The 20,202-nt window shown below is 37.9% G+C and overlaps 1 protein-coding gene across 1 annotated transcript in view; it reads left to right on the top strand.

Annotated features, from left to right (window-relative positions):
* Cpa6 (carboxypeptidase A6) overlaps positions 1 to 20,202 on the top strand; it is a 297,452-nt gene that overhangs the window by 111,620 nt on the left and 165,630 nt on the right. The window contains exon 2 of the mRNA XM_005392121.2: positions 373 to 448. Coding sequence (XP_005392178.1) covers positions 373 to 448 — 76 coding nt within the window. The remainder of the gene's footprint in view (positions 1 to 372; positions 449 to 20,202) is intronic.

Genomic DNA, 20,202 nt, shown 5'->3' on the forward strand with positions numbered 1-20,202 from the left:
AAGAAAGAAAGAAAGAAAGGTTTTTCTTACGTCATTAGGAATTTTCTTTCTTGATATCTGCTCTGAGGTATTCAGGAAAGTTCCTGTCCCATATTTGCCATTGTTTTTGTGTTTTGAGCCTCTTTGTGCATTTATTACATTACAGGTGTGGTTATAAACTTCAAAAGCTGATGAAATGCTAAACAGTTTTAATACTAGGAAAACAGACCCAGTGTAACCAGGGGATAACAAGAACCATATAAGGTGCTTATATGTCAGTGAAGTTTTGCTATTTTTGTTAAATGCAAAAGCTGTTTCTTAGGAAATGAAAAAAAAGGTAGTTAATATCTTTATTTTTGAAAAGTAAATATTACCTTTTGTTCTTTTTTATAGTGATAAGGTAATAAGACTTACTCCCAAAACAGAAGAAGAAGCATATGCACTGAAGAAAATATACCACCAGCTCAAGGTAACAGAGCTTCTACTCACTTGTGCAATAAAATTATGCTTGTTATTTGTTTTCAAGGCTTTATTGACTGGAGCTGAATAATTGGATTTAATCAGCCAGGAGAAGTAAAGGCTAAGAGATTAATTGAAATACTATTTAAAGAAAAGTTAGGCTACTCAAAAACTATCTGATGGATCATTTATTTACTAGTTCATTTATCTATCTTCCAGCTAGCATATAGGCTTTCTGACAGAGTTTGCATATTTTTGTTCATTGCTACATTCCTAATATGCATCTGTAATATCTTGGAAACTCGGTGTTTTGGCTTTCTTCTGTAATGAATGAATAATTTTAGTTCATGGTTTTCGAGTTTCACTTTTCCTTCTTGCAATCTTCATAAAGATCACTTCAATATTTTGCTTCTAATCAAAGCTTTAAGTAAAAGTAAGCTGAGGAAAGTAAAAGCTAGATATTCAAGCTGATTCATGTTGCTCTATGTCAGTTGATCTGAAGAAAATTTTGTTTGCAATGGATAAAAGCTCTGCTTATTCAATCTCTGATGAGTTTTATAGATTTTAGAGTTAGACTTTCTCATTTTTTCCATTACGGTGTGTAGCTGAGCGTTGGTTTAACTCAAAAGCTATGATGAGAAGTGTGGCAATTGGCTCTCATCCACACCTACCAAGACAGAAGGAGGCCCTTAAAATATGTGCTGGTGCAGCCTTCATTTTAATGGATGGCACAGCAGATTACTAAAGGGCCATCATTAATCTTTAATATGAAATGGAAAATTAGTTTTCCAGACGATAGAAGTATAATCCTATTTGGAGAAGATGCTAGGGCCTGAGAGGAGAAGTTAAACTTGCTGGTTTCTAGAGATATTTGTAATTATCCTATTTTGGCCTTTATTCAGGACTTGATTTTTCTTTTGGCATCTTCCCTTTGAATATTACATTTATTTGTCAAGAAGTTATGAACTTGAGTATACTGAATTCCCTTTCTTCTCCCTTCTTCCTTGCTCCTACACATGCAGTGCTTGGTTCAGGCACTGCCACACCATTACCTTCCCAAACTGTGGTTATTTTACCTAAAACCTGAGAGGCTGTGTTTACCGGGCATCACCAAACCTCCTCTCCTCCTTGAAGAATTTCTGCTTCTGTGATTCTGACAGTAACCACCTTCTAGTTGTGTGTGACTATCAATCCCCATGGTGTTCTTCTCAGTAGTAATAGCTGAACTCTCTATACGTCCATCAAGGACTTAAAAGTTGCAACAAAATAAAGTGAATTTTGAGTAGAAGCTTCCATCTCTGTTGAAATTGCATTTGAATATACTGCTGAGGAAATAAAATAGCCATGTTCACTTTAGGGTAATATTTTAGGGGATAAATATTCTGATCCAAAGACTAGAACCAAGAATTCTTCTCCAATTTGTAAATCTATTTACCTGATAAGACTTCCAAACTTGTGGAAATGAAATTTCATAATCGTATATGTTATAATCACTTGCCATTACCCAAAGCAGTAAGATTGTGCAATGAGGGCTATCAGAGGGGGTCTTAGCTACTCTTCTCATTGCTGAGCCAAAATACCCAGTACCCAAAATTAAAGGAGGAAAGGTTTACTTTAGCTCACAATCTGTAGAGGTTTCAGTCCATAACTGGCTGGCTCCGAGACACACTGGCATGGTAGAGGGGACATCACGGAGGAGAAACAGTTCATGGAATGGCAGGCAAGAAGCAGCGAGCCAGGCTTCCTTCTTTCCCTTTATATTCTATGCAGACTACAAGCCTGTTGGTTGGTACCACCCACACCCAGGGTGGGCTTTCCCACTATCTGTACCCAGAACTATCAGTGGACTGATGTAGTTATCATACCTTTAATCCGTATTCGCACATCCTAGATCCAGCCACCTCCAAACACCCCACCTGTGAGTGCTTGAGGCTTTGGGGAGACAACTGCTAGATGAAAGCTGTAACAGAAGGGGTATTTATAAATCTCAGAAATCCTCATACATGGAAGCAAAAGACATTGAGCTATGTGGAGTTGCTGGCATTGATGACCCCACATTTATATTGGGCCTGTTTTGGCAAGCATTTAAAGGAAAACATTCGAGCAAGTTGTTTTCATTTTGTCCTTAAGAGAAGGTAGTCAAGTGGAGAGGAAATGGTTTGGATATAAGGAGCCTCAAGGAAAGCTGAGAGAAGGAAAGAAGAAGGAGCTGGTGAGGAAAGAGGGAGGAGAGTTAAGGGGATAAAGGGAGTTAACTTTAGAATACTGATGAGTGCTGCAGCAATTCCACTGCACAGAAAATTACACCAAGCCCTTCTCAGTCGCTCGCAGTTCAGTGTACTATAAATTACTCATTGGAGGATTCTATGAAGTAAGTACTGTTATTATTGCCATGTTACAGGTGAATAAATGGAGAGAGACAGATAAACAGAGATTAAATAACTTGGTCTATCACAGTGTGGAATTGAAACAAGCATCTAGGCCATGCCAAGCCCTTTAGGACCTGGATGAGGCCTGGCCCTTGCCTCCAGTCTGTTTGCCTGTGCATCCTCACAGTGGAGAGGGTTAGGCTGAGTTTACAGGGCAGTGGAGTCTGACTCAGGTTACAAGTGTCATATGTGACTGTATTGCTAAAGTCAGTGGTTACCATTACTTCCCGCAGGTTCAGGATTTTCCAGGAGGCCTCTCATGCCTCAGCATATAACCTAGTCACAGCTATGATTTATTACAGCAAAAGCATACAAAACAAAGTTGGCAAAGGGAAAGGGGGCATGGAATGAAGTTCAGAAAACCCAGGCACAATTTCCAAGTGTTCTCTGCCAATGAACTCGTATAGGGCATGCTTAATGCCCCACCTCTGCCTCCGCAATTCAATGTGTTGAGTTGTGACAACACATTTGCAAAGATGTCTGTCAAGGAAGCCTGACTTGGTGGCCAAGGTTTTGTTGGGGCCTGATCATGCAGTTACATTTTGCCTGGCACATTCCAGGCTCCTTGGAAAAAAAAACAAGTATTTGCCATGAGCCATCATGTTTGCACAAATGGTTCGGCATGTTGAATCACTCTTGGGAGTTACGGTGATAAGAAGCCTCCCAAAGTCTAAGTTCCTAGATGCCGGCCAGGAAAAAAACCCTACAAATAGGCCTCTCTAAAGAGAGCAATTTTCAGGTTTGCTTTGTTAAATCTTTCCTGCACATTTCTTCACTTCCCTTACTAAAGAAGTAGCTTATTGGACTAAAGTTTGAAGCATGGAGCTTGGATAAATTTCTATCTAAAAGCATCCTGTTACCTTGATGTTGCTTTAAATTTAAATGATTTCACCAAGTGATCCATTTGCACTATGGAAAGCAGCACTTCCGACCAGGCAGAGAAAGCAGCCTGCAGAGAAAAAAGAATGTGATTGTCTGTCATCTTCCACCCTGTGGAGCTGATAGGATAGAATCGGGCCTTTGCTCACAGCCTCCTTATATACACTGTGTAGTGCCTCCGGGGGCACAGGAGGAAGGCTTCCTGAGAAGACTTTAGTTACCACCTTCTCCTAAAGCACTACATGGTAGACAGAATTCCAAGATGGCCCCAGGATCTCTACCCTCTGGTGTACTTGCCCTGCAATTGCTTCCCTGTGAATACGATGATGCAGTCCTTTGCTGGGTGATATTGCCTTATATGGCAGAAGGGCGATTACCTGGAATGGGCTTGAGCTAAACAGGGAAGCCCTTTAAAGGTAGACTTTTCTCCAGTTATTCACAGAGGAAGTGCTCCTGCTGGTCTCAAAGTCATTGATGAACTTCTGTATTATAAACTGTCCATGGAAGGCACATGCCAAAGAATGATAGTTGCTTCTGCGAGGTGGGACTGATCTCTAGCTATTAGGCAGCAAGAAAAGGGAGGCAACAGTACTACAACCATGAGGACATGGATTCTGCCACAGATACATAAGCTTGGAAGAGGCTCCTGGGACCCAGATGAAATTACAGCTCTGGCAAAATGCAAATTTTAGCCCATTCCATCAAGAAAGAGAGAATCCAGCCAGCCATGCTTAGGCTTGTGATATACAGAACTATGAGATGATGTATGGGTATTGTGTCCCACAGCAATATAAAACAGACAAGTAACAACATACATCTTGGCCTTTGGCTCCCAGGTTCCTATGTGAAGGCTTCAAATTATTTGGATAGCTGAGATAATTGTACTACTCATTTGTATTAGTTCATTAAAAGGAACAGTTAGTGCCTATATTGTTTGATCAATTTTGTATGCCAGTACCGGGTAATCTGAGCAGCTACCTTGAAGGTAGCGATATGTAATATAATAACCATCCTTAATTTCCTGTCATCTTGTTTTGAAATTCTGTATCGTTTTTATTGCTTTTTGTCTCTTTAAAATAAAAAAAATACAAAAAATGTCTTTTTATAACAAACATCTTAAGGAAGATGAAAAGTGGTTAGTCTTCTTGGTTGGGCTATAAATTCACAATGTCATCTCTGAAACATGGACAAATTCAAAATGTGTATACAATACTGAGTGGAATCTGAGAAGCTACGGTCAAAGCATAGCTAATTAAATACACAACTGCTGTTACAAAGCTGGTTACTTTCCTAATTAAATTTTATGGTTTTGCTGAAGATTTGAAACAAGAAAGTTAAACAGAAAACCATGCCCCCAGAGAACTGTACTGAGAAAGCACCAACAAATTAAATTGTTAATTAAGAGCATAACTATGAGTTAAGTAAAGTTATGATGGAAGGGAACAGTTTGCAGGTGAGTAAAATTAGAATCTGAACACCATGTCCTGCCTACATTTTTTTTTACAAATTCTTTGTTTGTGCTCTGAAGGAATAGAGGTGGCTTTATGCAAGAACACAATGTTTCTATTATGGGATTGACACAGCTTTGTTGAAGCAGAAATTACTGACATTTCTGTTTCAAACTTTCTCATCAGAGGGCTATAAGATAAGAAACTGCCCCATTTTTCAAAGAGTTTGTCATTTTCTTCCAAGTGGAGCATAACCTCAAAAATACTACTGGTTTGTCAGGTACCACTGAGGGACATGTGAAGAGTTGTAAAATGCCATGGAGGAAAATTGTAGTTCCTGTGAAGAAGCCTTTGTTCCTCCTCTGCTTTGAGTGAAAGTCCCTGCTGCCATCTCAGTGTGGCTTCTCTGTCATCCCCCAGGTTTATGTGTAGGTAACTCGTGTCTTCTCTTATCTTTCTTGATGTGCTCCCCAGTCATTCACTGGACCTACCTTCAGCACACGTGGAATCCCTGGGAGCTTATCGATTCAAACATCCTCCTGGGTCATTCAGTCAGTTGGAAAGCTTGTCAGGGGGAAGACTGATTGTAGAATTAAAGTTGTGATGTTGTGGGAACACAGGAACTTCCTGAGTACTGGATGAGACCACAGCCCAGGACGACAGCTTGATTTCAGACCAGTATCACCCTGAGCAGAGAATCTAACCACACTACGCCCAGACCTCTGACCTATAGAAAGAGTAAAATAATATAATCAAGCTGCTAAATTTGTAGTAACTTAGCAATAAAAATCTAATACAATTGTCCTAAACATCCAGTGACTTAGTGCTCTGCCTGACAATACTTTGCAACAAAACTGGAAAAAGGAGAAACAGTGGATTGTTAATATGTTTGGGACTAAAATTACCTTTCCATTTTTTTTTCTTGTTAAAGGTTTTGTAAAATAATGAAGCAATATTACTCTTATATAATTCTCTGGCATAATTTTTGAGAGAAAAATTCCTTCTAATCCAGGCAGATGGCCAGATACATTTATGGATTAAATTTCAGGAACGTAATTTCCAAGCATGACTCGTGTTTTTCTCTTTCTTCATGGCTCTTAATTTTTAGCAAACTCAGTAACAAAAACATATTAAAAGAAACGATGCAATATATGGGAAAACAGGAATACATTCTTTCAAAAGTAAAAAGCATTATACAGTACCATGATGATGGTGATTATTTTTACCTAAGTGCTATGGTTTAGATCTTATATGTCCTCCAAAAACCTCATGTGTTAAAGGCTTGGCCCCCAGCCAGTGGTGCAGTTGGAAGGTTGTGCAAACCTCAGAAGGTAGGGCCTATTGACAGGAAGTGAGGTCACAGGGGCATCTGCCCTTTACTGGGGATGTTGGAACTCCATTCCCTTTCCCTCTCTCTTTGCTTCTTGACTGCCACGAAGTGAGCAGCTTTACTCTACCATGTACTTCTGCCATGACACCCGGCCTTACTACAGCCCCAGAAGCAACAGAGTCAAGCAACCATGGACTGAAACCTCTCAAACTGTAAGCCAAAACAGACACTGACCCCTTTTAAATTGCTTATCCCAGGGACAGAAATCTGTTTAATGTACCCAGTGATGCCTTATTTAGTTGATTTAGTTAAGCCAACAACAAAACCTAGGGCTAGTAAAATAGTGTTTAGAGTTGATTATATTTCCTTCCAACTATAAGGCCTTCCAGTTTTCTGTTTAAACAGCCTGTTGTAACATGAAATTTTAAAGTAGCTGCTCTTGTTGGAGAGTAGAAACTGCCATTTCCAGGATACTTAAGAGGACAGTTTCAGAAGCTGAGTGAAATATAATCTCTCATAGAAGGTGACCTTGACCTCTCCTATCAATGCCTTGCATGCATGGCTAGTGGTTGGTAGGCTGTAGGTTAGAATGAAAAGACAACAAGACCCTGTGTCTCATTATCAATCTCTAAACCAGACTGATTTAGTTGTAAGTCAGAGGATTCCAAAGAGTGAGAGGACAAACTTGCAGAACTCCTTGAACCCAAGTGAATGATGACACTTCTGCCACATCCAGCTAACCAAAGAGACTAGACATTTGTCCAGATTCAAGGAATAGAAAAACTGACTGGTGTTTTATGGGAAAGTTGTAAGGTGTGAATACAGACAGGAGACAAATTTATGGTCATTTTTGTAATCCCTCTGTTTCTTCACATCTCTCTATTCTTTACCCCACCACCACCACATGTATATATTCCAAGCTGTCACCAAGTCCCTGATGTAAGATTATCTCTGCCTAACTTCTCCTCTGCAGTCTCACTACCACTGTCTTAGTTCTGGCCCTGATCATCTTTAGCCTGAATCATACTAGTCTCCCAAACGTCCTTCCTGTGGTCCTCATACATGACTCCTATTTGTTCTCCATATTAGCCAGCATGATCTTTCCAAAATGAACATCTAAGTTCCCTTTCTACTTAACACCTTTTAAGTGTGCCCCATTGTTGACAATGGAAATTCCCAAACCGAACTGCACATGGAAATTCCTACCTAGGAAGCTTTTTATAAACAACTGACATCTAGCCCAATATCAGATTCTGACTCAATTGCTTAACTGAGGCTTTGTTATTAGTATTTTTTTAAGAGCAGCCTAGGACATTCCATATATAACTAATGAAGTACGCCACTGGCCTCACATATAGACTCTGATGTGACACGTGTGCTTCAGCATGACAACTGTTTGCTTTTTTAATTCTCCTCAGCATCTATCACTATTCCTGGCTTGCTGCCCAATGCCTTACCTTTACTAAAGTACTGTAATTGTAGTTTCTTACCTACATGTCTTTCTCAAGCCAATTTTTCATCTAGATTGCTCCATTATCCACCTGGAAGACACCGTTCAACTCTGAAGCTAAAGCTAAAACCTTGAGCTCTCCTTCAATCATTTGGCCTTCAACTTGTGTACTAGCATCTCTGTCACCTTGTGCTTTCACCCCCAGAAGACTGAGTTTCTTACAGATCTGAAACTTAAGAGATTTCTGAATTACATATGGTACATAAGAAGTCATTGATGGAAGAGAAAGTGTGACCCTTCAGTTGGTACTAAAAGGGGTTTACATGTATATCCAGGTCCTTCACCCAAGAAACACAGCCCAGCCTATGTTTAGAAGAGACTTTTATTCCTTGATCCACCTCTAAAAGACATCAATTTTTTTTCATGTTCCTTTATAGGTTACCCTTTATATTTATTCTTGAAACTTCATCTGAAAAATGTTAAATGTGAATTTTTAGGGGATGTTAACCTGTGCTCAAAGACAAGAGGATAGATGGTGCTTCTTTTTCAAGAACAGAGGCTGAGCTTTTAATGAATGAGAAGTTTTCTCCCAAGTATAGATTATGCTTTGTGTCATCCCTTGCACCCATAAACTCGGAGCACCCTTTTAATATTCATAAGCTATAGCCACAAAAATTTTGCTTCATTAAAGAATTTCCATACTTTGATCCATTTTGCTTTTCTAGCTGTATAAACATGAAGCAATTCTCATAGTCTACTTTGTTTTAGAAATCAGAGTTGGTTAGAGGTTAGTGTAACCTGAGCCTCACAACCCTTTTTAGAGAAGTGAACCATTGTCCCAATAACTAATATAAAGACACAAGCATGCAAATGAGTATCAATGACCTGAATGAATATACTATTATCATCCAAATGTGTTAAATATTTAACCATGTGAGGATTGTTCAGATCATATGGGAAGATCAGTTAGAACAGTGGCTGAGGGTGACCTTAGAGAAATACTTCTTGGATTGATGTCCAGAATCGCCCTTGAAGTAATTGTAGGAATGTCAGCCAGTTTCTAATTTTTCTGAGTCTCTATTTCCTGATCTCCCTTTCCAGACTGAGAAGCTTCTAAAAGAAACGACTGCTTGACAAAATTCTTTGGGTAGAATTGTATCTCCTGTTCTTTGTTCCCTAGCACCTGCCAGTAGTAGGTACCTAACAAACCAACAAGAAAATGGAGTTCTTTCATCCATCTACTTGCCTAAGCTGTAACAAACACAACTCTAATTTCCATTCTTATCAAGAACATATGTATAACTGAGTATATTTTCAACAAGATTTTAAAAATGAAAATATAGGTGAAGATAATAATTAATGGGTTCTTAACAGTGGAATGGTGGTGAAGGGAATACTATGGAACAGGCGGGAGTATAAGGTGGGGAAATTATTCATCTCTTCAACTATTAAGGAAAATTTAGGGAGTAATCAGGATTTCCGTAATACTTTAACGATAAGCTTCTTAAAGAACCATCTCTGAGATCTGTAATCATCCCCTAAATTCTTATTTAATGCTAACAGTTTTGCCTTGGGTGTTAACTAACTCAATATATACAATAACTGATTATTAGAAACATTCGGAGTTGAAAATCACAACCCAGGTATTCTGCCTAAGAGTCATTTTGTGGTTTTATATAATCAAAAAGGTCTGTGTGTTCTTAATTCTCTGACATACTTGGTTAGTGAGCCCATTCAGTATACCCCCAAAACACCTATTAGGGATGCATATGTGGCAATACTTTGTACCCTAAAAAACTCAGAGCAGCTTTTGCATATTCATCAGTCACAACCACAGAGATTTTGCTCTGTTAAAGGAGTTTCCTGTTTTCTACTATTTTATTTTTCTAGTTGTATAAACATGGAGGGATTAAAGTTTCCATGGTCTCACAAATATATTTCTCAGCTGTTTTCCCGATTTGCATTTATTTAAAGGTTATCTGATCACCAGTGTTCCTTTTATTCTCTCATATTTCCATCATGTTTTGAACGTGGACTCTGATTCAAGCTAAGAATCAGCATTATAGTATTGGGAAAGAGGGAAAAGGAAGCACAAAGAGAATGGAGCATAATCTAACTGGGAAAAACATACTGATCCAGTAAAGGAATGGTGATCTTTGATAAGATGCATCGCAGATCCTGTCTCCCTTAGCAAGATAATATTGGGAGCACAGGCAGAAGACGCCTTTACCAGCAGGCTGAGCCTTTTGATAATGGTAATCGCCTTTTGACAATATTCAGACAGAACGAGCCTTGGGCTATCAGATAAGAAATAAAAGACAGGAGGATAAATAACGGAAGGGCAGAGTATACTCTCCTTTCTACCTCCAATATTTCTATCCTTCCTGTCTTAGAATTCCAGCTACCATATTGTTAGAAATGGCTTGCCAGTCACAAGTATTCCAAGCCTGTTTTGCCTCAAAGAATTGGCCAAGACAAGCCAAAAATGGTACGAAAAGTTTACTTCAAAAGTGAATGGTGAATGCGTATGGAAGAAACCAGCTTCGCAGCGCAAACTTAGGCAAAACAAATGAAATAAAAAGATAAAAGCAAAAATAAAAGTACTCACTGCATTTGGGAAATGCAGCACGGGCTACGTGGGAAACCATGGTAGTGGGCCCCCCACAGCACTTCTTCTTTTTTATACTGTCCATATCTCATGGGAACTTGCAAGAAGTTCCACATATGGGATGCAGAGAATTATTTGGTACCATCCTGGGATCTTGTAATTGACAGGTTGCACTCATTTCCCCAACCAGCTTTCTCACACCCTCTCTCCTATATCAATATCAAAAGCTTGACTTAGGATAGAAGCCCATTCATTTAATCAACAAATTATACAATTTGAGCAACAAGATCAGTCAAGATCCAGTGTGGAGTAATTTGAATAGAAAATGTTTAATATAAAGTAATGCTATGGTTCTAGTGTGATTTGTCCCTTCTGAAACTTATAATGAAATTTGATCCCTAGTAGAACAGTGCTGAGAAGCAGTGATTAGGCAATCAGGAAAGATTAATGTAACTCTTGCAGAACTGAATTACTGACTAGGAGGACAGGCTATTTTAATATTACATTGCCCTTTATGTTTTGTTTCTTTTGCATCTTCTCACTTGCCTTTCAACATTTTGTTCCATGTTATGACATACCCAAGGCCCTTGCCAGATGCAGCCACCCAATCTTGGATTTCCAGGCTCCAAAATCATGAGCTAAAGAAATTTCCTTTGTTTATGAATTATGCAATCTGAGGTATGCTATTATAGCAAGAGAAAGCAGAATAAATCAAATAAACAGTAAATGACTAATTTCTAGATGTGTATAAGTGAATAAATGCAAAGGCAGAGGCCAGCTACTAGCCCTAGGATGAGGAACAGTACCAAAGGAAGGGCACATGAACTTGGTAAAGCATCTTCCCCTCCATCCTAAGGGTAAGCTCAAAATACCCTTTGACTTGGTGGCCCGCTGAGTGATATATTTCCTGGGACACCAACAGTGTGAAGTTGATATCTTGCTTAGGTGTCAGCAAAACCTGCTGGAGAATATGCACCACTCGGCTTCCAACCATGGCACCATGGCCAAGAGCCATGTCCCAAGAAGAATCCTCTTTCTCTCCTGTGTTTACAGTGTATGCCTAAGGCATCCTCTAGACAAATCTCACATCAACCCATGTGACAGTTACTCTGATTGTCAACTGGATTGGGCTGGCACAGCAATTAGATTCTGAGCATACTAACTTCAGCAATGGATTAACTCTGATAAGTTTATAGATCAATGGGCATCGTGGGGGGGGGGGCCTGGCTGGAGGAAGCAAGGTGATAGAAGCATGCCTTTGGGGATATATGTCTTCTGCTTGCTCTTTCTGCTTTTTGGCTGCCATACTTTCTGTCATGACGTCTCTGCCTTACAGCCACAGTAGACTGAAACCTTTGAAACACGGGCCAAGATAAAAATTTCCTCTTCTGAGTTGACTTTCTCAGGAATTTGATCACAGCAATGAAAATCTGACTGGCACAACCAGCTATCAAAAAAGAAATGTGTATAGAGTTCATTTGAGAATCACAGAGCAGAACAAAAAATGAACCTGGAGCCAAAAGGCAAAGTTGCTCACTGGTAACGTATTTCTGTTAACCAGGGATATAACGGTTAACAAGACAAATTAAAGTCCTTTTCGCTAACCCTACCAGATGAAGAGGACGATAGAGAAGTAAAAAGGCTATCACTAGGGCATACCCTAAAATCCTACCACCAAAAAAAAGAGCAGAGATTTCCCAGCTAGGAAGCACTTTGCTAGATCCAAATATATATTATCTCATGTAACCCTCACAAGTTAAATAAAAGTTTATTCTAATTTTATATATGAAAAATGAAGCCATGCTGCAGAAAACTTTTCCAATTTAAGGAGTTCCTTCTGAATATGATTTAAGGAAATTTTCCCTTCAAATATTTATCAGGTTAAAAAAACTTTTACTGAGACTACATGTTAACCAGCTTAGGATAAGAAATGTTGCTAAGAAACACAATATGGTTTCTTTTACAATGTTCTCCAACAATGGTACACCCCCGGGCGGTTCACCATCTCTCCTGTCACTTCTAGCAGCCTACTTTGCTTTTTAAATTCACCTTGATTGACAATTTGTTAAGTATGTCTCAACCTAGTATATTGTAATAATTAGAATCCAATATTAAAAAGTCATTTTCCTAAGGTGAATATATGAATAATTAAGGAGGTGCTGAGAGGTGGGGAGAAATGTTAGCAATGAGTGTGGCATTTCTATTTCAACACCTCTAAAGCTGGTTCTACATATCACAAATTTCATTGTTTATCATAAATTTTGTGAAAAAATACTAGAGAGAAAAATTTACAGGTTGTAAAGAAAACACAAAACAGATTTTGGAATAGCAAAATGTCTCAGAATCACCGCAATTTTTTTCAGAAGTATAGGAGACCTTATTAGTTGAGAGACCACTGGTCAAGGTTGTCAAATAAATTCTATAGCTAAAGATTGGCTTTTACAGAACTGAGAACATTTCTTAACAAAATTTTTCCTTAATAACTTGTTCAAATAAAATTTATAACATACATCTATAAATGGATTGAATCTCAGGTGAAAAATACAAGAAGCATGAGTCATAAAATGTAATTCTCTGACCAGCAGTACTTAACCTCTTTCCTTCATCAAATCCTTGAGTAATGGTCTCTAGAGAAAGTTCATGAAGCTGGAATAAGGGAGCAGTTCTTGAGGTTATAGTCAGGATTCCAGGTAACCTTAGTAAAAGGTTCAGCAACACAGGAATTAAAGTTACAGTATCTTAGGTACAAAGTCCTGCTTGCAAACATTTACACTGTAAGCCACACAAAAGGGAAGATGCAAAGGTCATAGAGAAATAGAAGCATATTGTGAGTGAATACTGTATACTACACAAGCTGGTGTGCCTATGGGGATGGAAGGACTCTGGGTTTTTAAAGATTCCCGAAGTGACCTTTGCCCACATGGTGAACTGTTGGCTACCCCACAAGCTCCATTTCTCTTCTATCTCTGCACTGTGTTTTGCAACCTCCCTTGCAGTTAGTTAAGTGCGGCCAAATGACTGGACACACCCATGGACATACACAAAAGAGATGTGGGCCGTTTCTGAGATGAGACTTCAACAAATGGAAGTTTTCTGTCCATGCCTTCTCTCCTTTCCTGTTGCCTGCATGAAAACAAAAACAGAAGCCTGGAACATAAAGTAGTCAGACCAGGAACATTTCCAGATTCCTGAATCAGCACACAGAAGAAAACTGCCCACTCACATGAAATACACACTTTTGTCTACTATATGACCAAGAAATAAATTTTTCTTATATTTGAGTCATCGTATTGTTCATAATCGTCATTGCAACTAATAAAGAAAATGATACATAGGCATAAAGAGTTACATTAACTTAAATGAAAATATGTGACCATAGTTTGGCAGTTGGGAAGTAGGTGGTAGGAATATAATCTGGAAAGAAAGAAACCAGTGTATATGTGGCAACAAAATATTCAGTAAAATTTTTATTTTAACTTGGAAGACAAAACAAATGCCTATTGCTCCTATGGATCTAAGTAAAATTAATGAAAATACACAGAATACACTGTGTGTTGGTTTTCTTCACTGCTTGCAAAAAGGTAAGAAAGAACCAAGTTCAGATAAGATTTGACCGGTTTACAAGCAGACATAAACAGGACTTAGACATCTGCAAGGACAGGAAAATCAGATTGACTTTAGATCCTAAACTTAAGAAGACTGGAAAAGATTTTGAGCAACAGAGGGCCAGTGAGATTTGTTTGCAAAGTGACTGAGATTAAGAGAGTTGATCCTCTACCTTTCCACCCCATCTACCATTGTAATTGTCCTCAAAGTGGTCCCCATTAGTTGAAGAGAGGAGGTAGTATATGGGGAAAAAAAGAGAAAGGAAAGCCAGACATGAGTTACATCTAGGAAAGCGCCTGAGGTATGTTTACTTAAGGAAATCTAATGGGAGAAAATGGACCAGAATTTGACAAAAAGAAAAAATAAAACAAAACTTTTCCAGATAAAATCTTATACAACTAACAGAACCCCAAACTTGAACAAAGCAAAAACACCTCACCAAATTGCTTGCCTCCCAGGACTACGTATTCACCAGTACACACCGCAAACATGGCTGGGAAGACTGCTGAGAAGAGAGCTTCCTAGAGAAAGCCCAGGAATACGGCACAAGTGCAGTTGACCCCAGAGGGCAAACACTGGGTCCACTCAAGGATCTTCCTTCGCAGACAGACAAGGAAGTCTTTCCCATGTCCCTCGAGACACATGTTGTTATTACCTGACCTGTGATTCCCTTACTCCCCTTTGCTCCCTATCCAGAAGGAAATTTTTGTGAATGTTCTGTCCCTGCTCATCAGTACACATGAAGGCAAGGGAAGCGATCAGGGGCAGATAACCTGCCCTTTTGTCTGTACATCTCAGAACATGAGGAGCCACAGCTGGACCTATTGGAGAAGACTGTGCTAGCTAAAAGGATCCAACCTGATCGCTCAAGCATATACACAGTAACAACGTTAGTCACCAAAACTCAGATTCTTCTGGGCCAAATTTCATAGCGTCCCTATAGGTAGGAGAGTCATGTGTACGAGTTCCGGCCGGAGGAGAGGAACCAGAAGTGATGAATGAATTACAGCTAAGGCTTTACAAGCCCTTCTCTCTCTTTCTCTATCCTCTCACTATACACTGATGTGACAAGGCTTTAAAGAATAGTAGTACTATAAGATGAATAGGCCCTGTCCCCAAATCACCATGTGGTGTAAAGTCACCAGTAGTGAGAAGCAACTGTCTTAGAAATAATGGAAAACTGTTGAGTCTAAACCAATACGTATTCTGGTTGATTTGCAGCCATAGCTGGTCTTACTTTAACTAATAGATCCAATACCTCTAAAATCAACTCTGGCTCTGGAACTCCTAGCTGTATTGTCTGTGGATCCACTGGCTGTATTTTAATATTTTTGAAAAACTAGCATCAACTGAGAACTTACAAACTTATTTATCCACCCAGACAGCCCTATGCTGGGCATTGTGTGAATTCATGAATGCAAACTGGACTTCAAACAAGGAACTAAGAGGTGTTCTTTAGAACAGCCAGTGGGAGAGGGGAAAGGAGAATTTAGTAAAACCCCTGCAGATTTATTCTAAATTTATCTCTACATGTGTTCAATGATCTAGTCAAATTGATTTATTACCTGTTCTCCAAATATGTCCCCTATTTCCCGGTCTCTGAGGCTTTTTATACATATGTAGAAATAAATTCCACAACTGTTTGTTAAGTGAAACTACATACCAGGCATTGCTCTAGAGGCTAACAGCTGTAGTAGTAAACCAACAATAATCCCAACCCACAATAATCCCAGTCAAAAAAAAAAAAAAAAATTTAAAAACACAAGTAAAAAAAAACGCATAGGTCAAGGGAGAAAGTAAATCAGGGAGGAAGGTTGAGGGTCACGGTGTAAAATTTTAAATAGAACAGTGCAGAGGGAATTTAAGCAATAGCCGAATGCTAAAGGAGGTGAGAGTGAGCCTTTTGGAAGAGCTACTCCCGAACCCATTTGTCAGAAGGGCCAGTTTCAGACACTAACTCATCAGAAAGCTTTTGCCAGTTATGTTCTTCTTTTTAATGACACGTGTAAACTTGAGGCCAGAGAACAGAATGGTGCAGAGACAGAGAAGGAAAAACACCAAAGGACAGACCTGTGAAACAATTTGAAGGTAAGGCAAGCAAAACCAAGCAAGGATAGAATTACAGATTCACTTTGATCTGAGGTTAGCAATGAAAGACACTTTGGGGGATCACTTAGCACTGAGTGATTCAAGTACAGTATCTTGGTTATTCTTACAGAAAAGGCAGAAGGGGAGATCTGACTTGCCTGGTAATACTTTTCAGACTATTTCAGCACTGGTGTGCTATCACAACAACAGGATATCATAGAAACTTAATAAATACCATCTACGGATATGCATGTTCATAATGCTCTTCAAAGAATATACAATTATATATTTTAACCTCCTTTAAAACAAAATTCATGTGCATGCCCTAAGGGCTGCCCATTTCATTTAGTAACCATTTTAAATGTATAGATCTTTTCTTTCTTTTAAACAATCATAAGCTGAAAGAAGTACAATAAAATAAAGTGAATACAGAACTTTTTAAAGAATAAATGCATGTAACTTATGAGAAGTTAAATAAATTTCTGAATTTTCTCCCCTAAGATTTGTGTAAAAATAATCACTAAAATTCAAAGTTTGAGACAAGTCCTACACCAATCTCTACTTGGGAGACAGAGTGTAATTGGAAGCCAAAAATGACTTCTATACTTAATTTGGAAACACTTTACAAGCCCTCTTCTCTCTTTCTCTGTCCTCTGGCTGTACACTGACTGTGACATGGCTTTAAAGAATAGTGGTACTATAAGATGAATGGACCCTGTCCCCAAATCACCCCGTGGTGTAGTCTCAGAATTACCCTTGGAACTAAAAGAATTTTCCTAAGAATACAACAGTCAAAACCCATACTGTATCTCAAAACATGAGAATTTATATCTTCCAAGTATGACCACCCAAAAATCAATTCTGTTTTCACATGGTTTCTTGAATTTGCTAAGAAGACCATTGGTTTTGAGGAATTTGATTTCTTGTTTATTTTGTTTTGTTTAAGAGAAATATAAAAAGCATAGGATTACAAAACTATTTATGTAGAGGTTTCCTATCAAGGGTTCCAAATTCTTTGTAAAATTAGCTCATTTAAGTCTCACAGCTCCCAACCAAGTAAGAAATGACAAGTGGTGTTTCTGATAGGCTTTATCTCCTTTCTGTTAGGAAATAAGAATTGCATTCATTCTTGAAGCTGAAATGGGGTATCATTTCCTGACATCCAGTTCCAACCTCATTCCAACTCTCTCCAAATGCAACAGTTGTGCTCCAATTTTGTTTTTATTTCTATTTCTCTAAGATCTGGCAAGGAACTATCACAGACCATGTCTTCATGCAGAACTTGATGAGATGGGGGACAGGAAGGAAGAAATTTTTTTTATTTTAAAGAGAAAAAACAAAATAACAACAATGAAGACAAGAACAAAGCAACATACACAAAAAATGAAAACAATACAGAATTTCAAAGCAAGGTGATAAGGAGTTAACAATGGTTGTTATACTAGGTATTGTTATCTTCAATGAAATTGCTCAGATTACCAGATGTAAGAATGCAGGATTGAGCAAACCACTAAAGAGAATTAAAAAAATTAGAGACGATACAGAGTTTCACTAATCAAAACAGTAGGGATTCAACAATGGTTGTTATACTGCATAATGTTGTCTTCAAATTAGTTCACATTACCAAATATAATCATGCAAAATTGGTCAGAATAAGAATAACTTAAGCATTAACTGTTCCTTTCAATAAACCAACGGACAGCAGCAGCCTAATTACCCCAGCTATTCCTGTATATCCATATATATTTTTCCATTCCTTTTAGTAGACACCAGTTTTTGTCTCTAAGGGAAGAAAACCTGTAAGATATGAGTTCTTGGCACATTTGAGTTTTTCTACAAATGAGTAATTTCTTTTTTCTGATTTACATAGGGCTCAAATCGACTTTAAACAGTTAGATTTACTGATTTTTGAATAGGTAACAAGCTATTGATAATGTTCAAAGTTCAAAATGTCAATGGACATATAATTTGAATTTAACAAAACCTTCACACTCTCCTTCCCCTCCTCTAGTCCCTTAATTCCACCCACACCCACAAAGGCCACAGTGTTCTTAGTTTTGTGCAGAGATATTTTATGTAAATCAAAGAAGAGAGAAAGAAAGAAAGAAAGAAAGAAAGAAAGAAAGAAAGAAAGAAAGAAAAGCTGTATGTAAATATATAAGAACATCTATATCTGTATCTATTAAATACATAAAATCATTTATATACCATATATCTATACATTTAGTATATCTACATAGATATATTTGTTACCATTTTTCATAAATTATAAAACTATACACAAAGTTTTACTACTTGCTTTCCTCACTGAGAATATCTTGGTGATCCTTCCAGAAAAAAAGGAAGTATAAAGCTCCTTCGTTCTTTTTTACAGCTGCATAGTCTTACATTATATGGATATACCAGAATTTCTTTAACCGGTATTCTGATTCTAAAATTGTTTCTAATCTTTTGCTATTACAGACATTGTTGCAATAAAGAACATGATAAAAAATCATTTCATATATCCAAGTAGGATAAGTTTTAAGAAATGGAACCGCTATGTCAAAGAAAATGATGTGGGCCAGGTGTAGTGACACACACCTGAAATTCCAGCACTCAGGAGGTTGAGGCTGGAGGATTGCTATAAGTTTGAGGCCAGCTTGGGTTGCATAGTGAATTCAAAGCCAGCCTGAACTACATAACAAGACCCTGTCTCAAAAAAAAAAAAAGATGAAAGTATACTTTGATTTATAGATATTTTTCAATTTACACTCCATGAAAGATTTGTTAATTCAACCCCCACCAGAAATGTATGAGAATTCTCATTTTCTACCCCTTGCCCATATATTCTATAATCAAGCTTAAAGAGAAAGTGTAGGCCAATGAATTTTTCAGTTCTTAAAAAAGATATCTGATGTCTCAAGTGACTTCATATGTTTTCAGACACACAAATTAAAATAACTCACATTTCCTTCAAAAAACAATTTTCAAAATTGAACATTGACATAAAACTGTTTAAATGTATGGGTCATAGCCCATTCACTATCACTGTAAGTTTGTCCAAAAAATTCTGGGTGGCATTGCTTTAAACCTCATGCAACCAAAAAATGTTCCAAGAATGACTTGATACCAAATATTTCTGGTACCATCAACGAGTTTGAACACTGAGAGCTTCTTAGAGAATCGTGTGGTCACTTTTAGGAAAATTTGGAAATAATGTATCTAGCAATGCATGGAAAAACTATTTTATATATTCTCTTTTAAAAATAAAGCGTGTTCTATTTAAAATCATAAAAGTATATTCCATGAAGGGAATAAGAATTTCGAAAATATGTGTAGCTAGTTGTTGTGATATTATAAGTTATAAGCTAAAAAGCTCTGCCAAGCAAGAAATTAGTTTTTGGTTTTCTTTTTTTTTTTTTTTTTGGTGTTTTCTCCAGTACCAGGAATCGAACTCATGACCTTGCACTTGCCAGGCAGGTGCTTTGCCGCTGAGCTAAATCCCCAGCCCTAAGAAATTAGTTTTTATGAGACATTCAAACATATATTGTATCTGTCTCTCCAGCCAAGCTACTACATTTTATTTACATAGCATTCATAAAGGTGAAATCAAGATATCTGAAATTCCAAGTGAGGATTGTACTCCATTATAAATTATTTTCAGGGGGCTGGGGATTTAGCTTAGCGGCAAAGCGCCTGCCTGGCAAACGCAAGGTCGTGAGTTCGGTTCCCGGTACCGGAGAAAAACAAACAAAAAAAATAAAATAAAATAAATTATTTTCAGAAGATTTGCAACATTTCTTTCCATTTTCAACAATTACAGGAAATAATCAGGATTTTATTATATACTGGTGTTTTATGTATATCCCCAGAGCTTTTCCATTCTTCCTGGAGACAAGTATATTCTGGATGTCTCAGTGTCCAGCTGTAAACCTCTACATACC

The sequence above is a fragment of the Chinchilla lanigera genome, unplaced genomic scaffold, assembly GCF_000276665.1.
Source record: "Chinchilla lanigera isolate Chin_1 unplaced genomic scaffold, ChiLan1.0 scaffold00043, whole genome shotgun sequence".
NCBI lineage: Eukaryota > Metazoa > Chordata > Mammalia > Rodentia > Chinchillidae > Chinchilla > Chinchilla lanigera.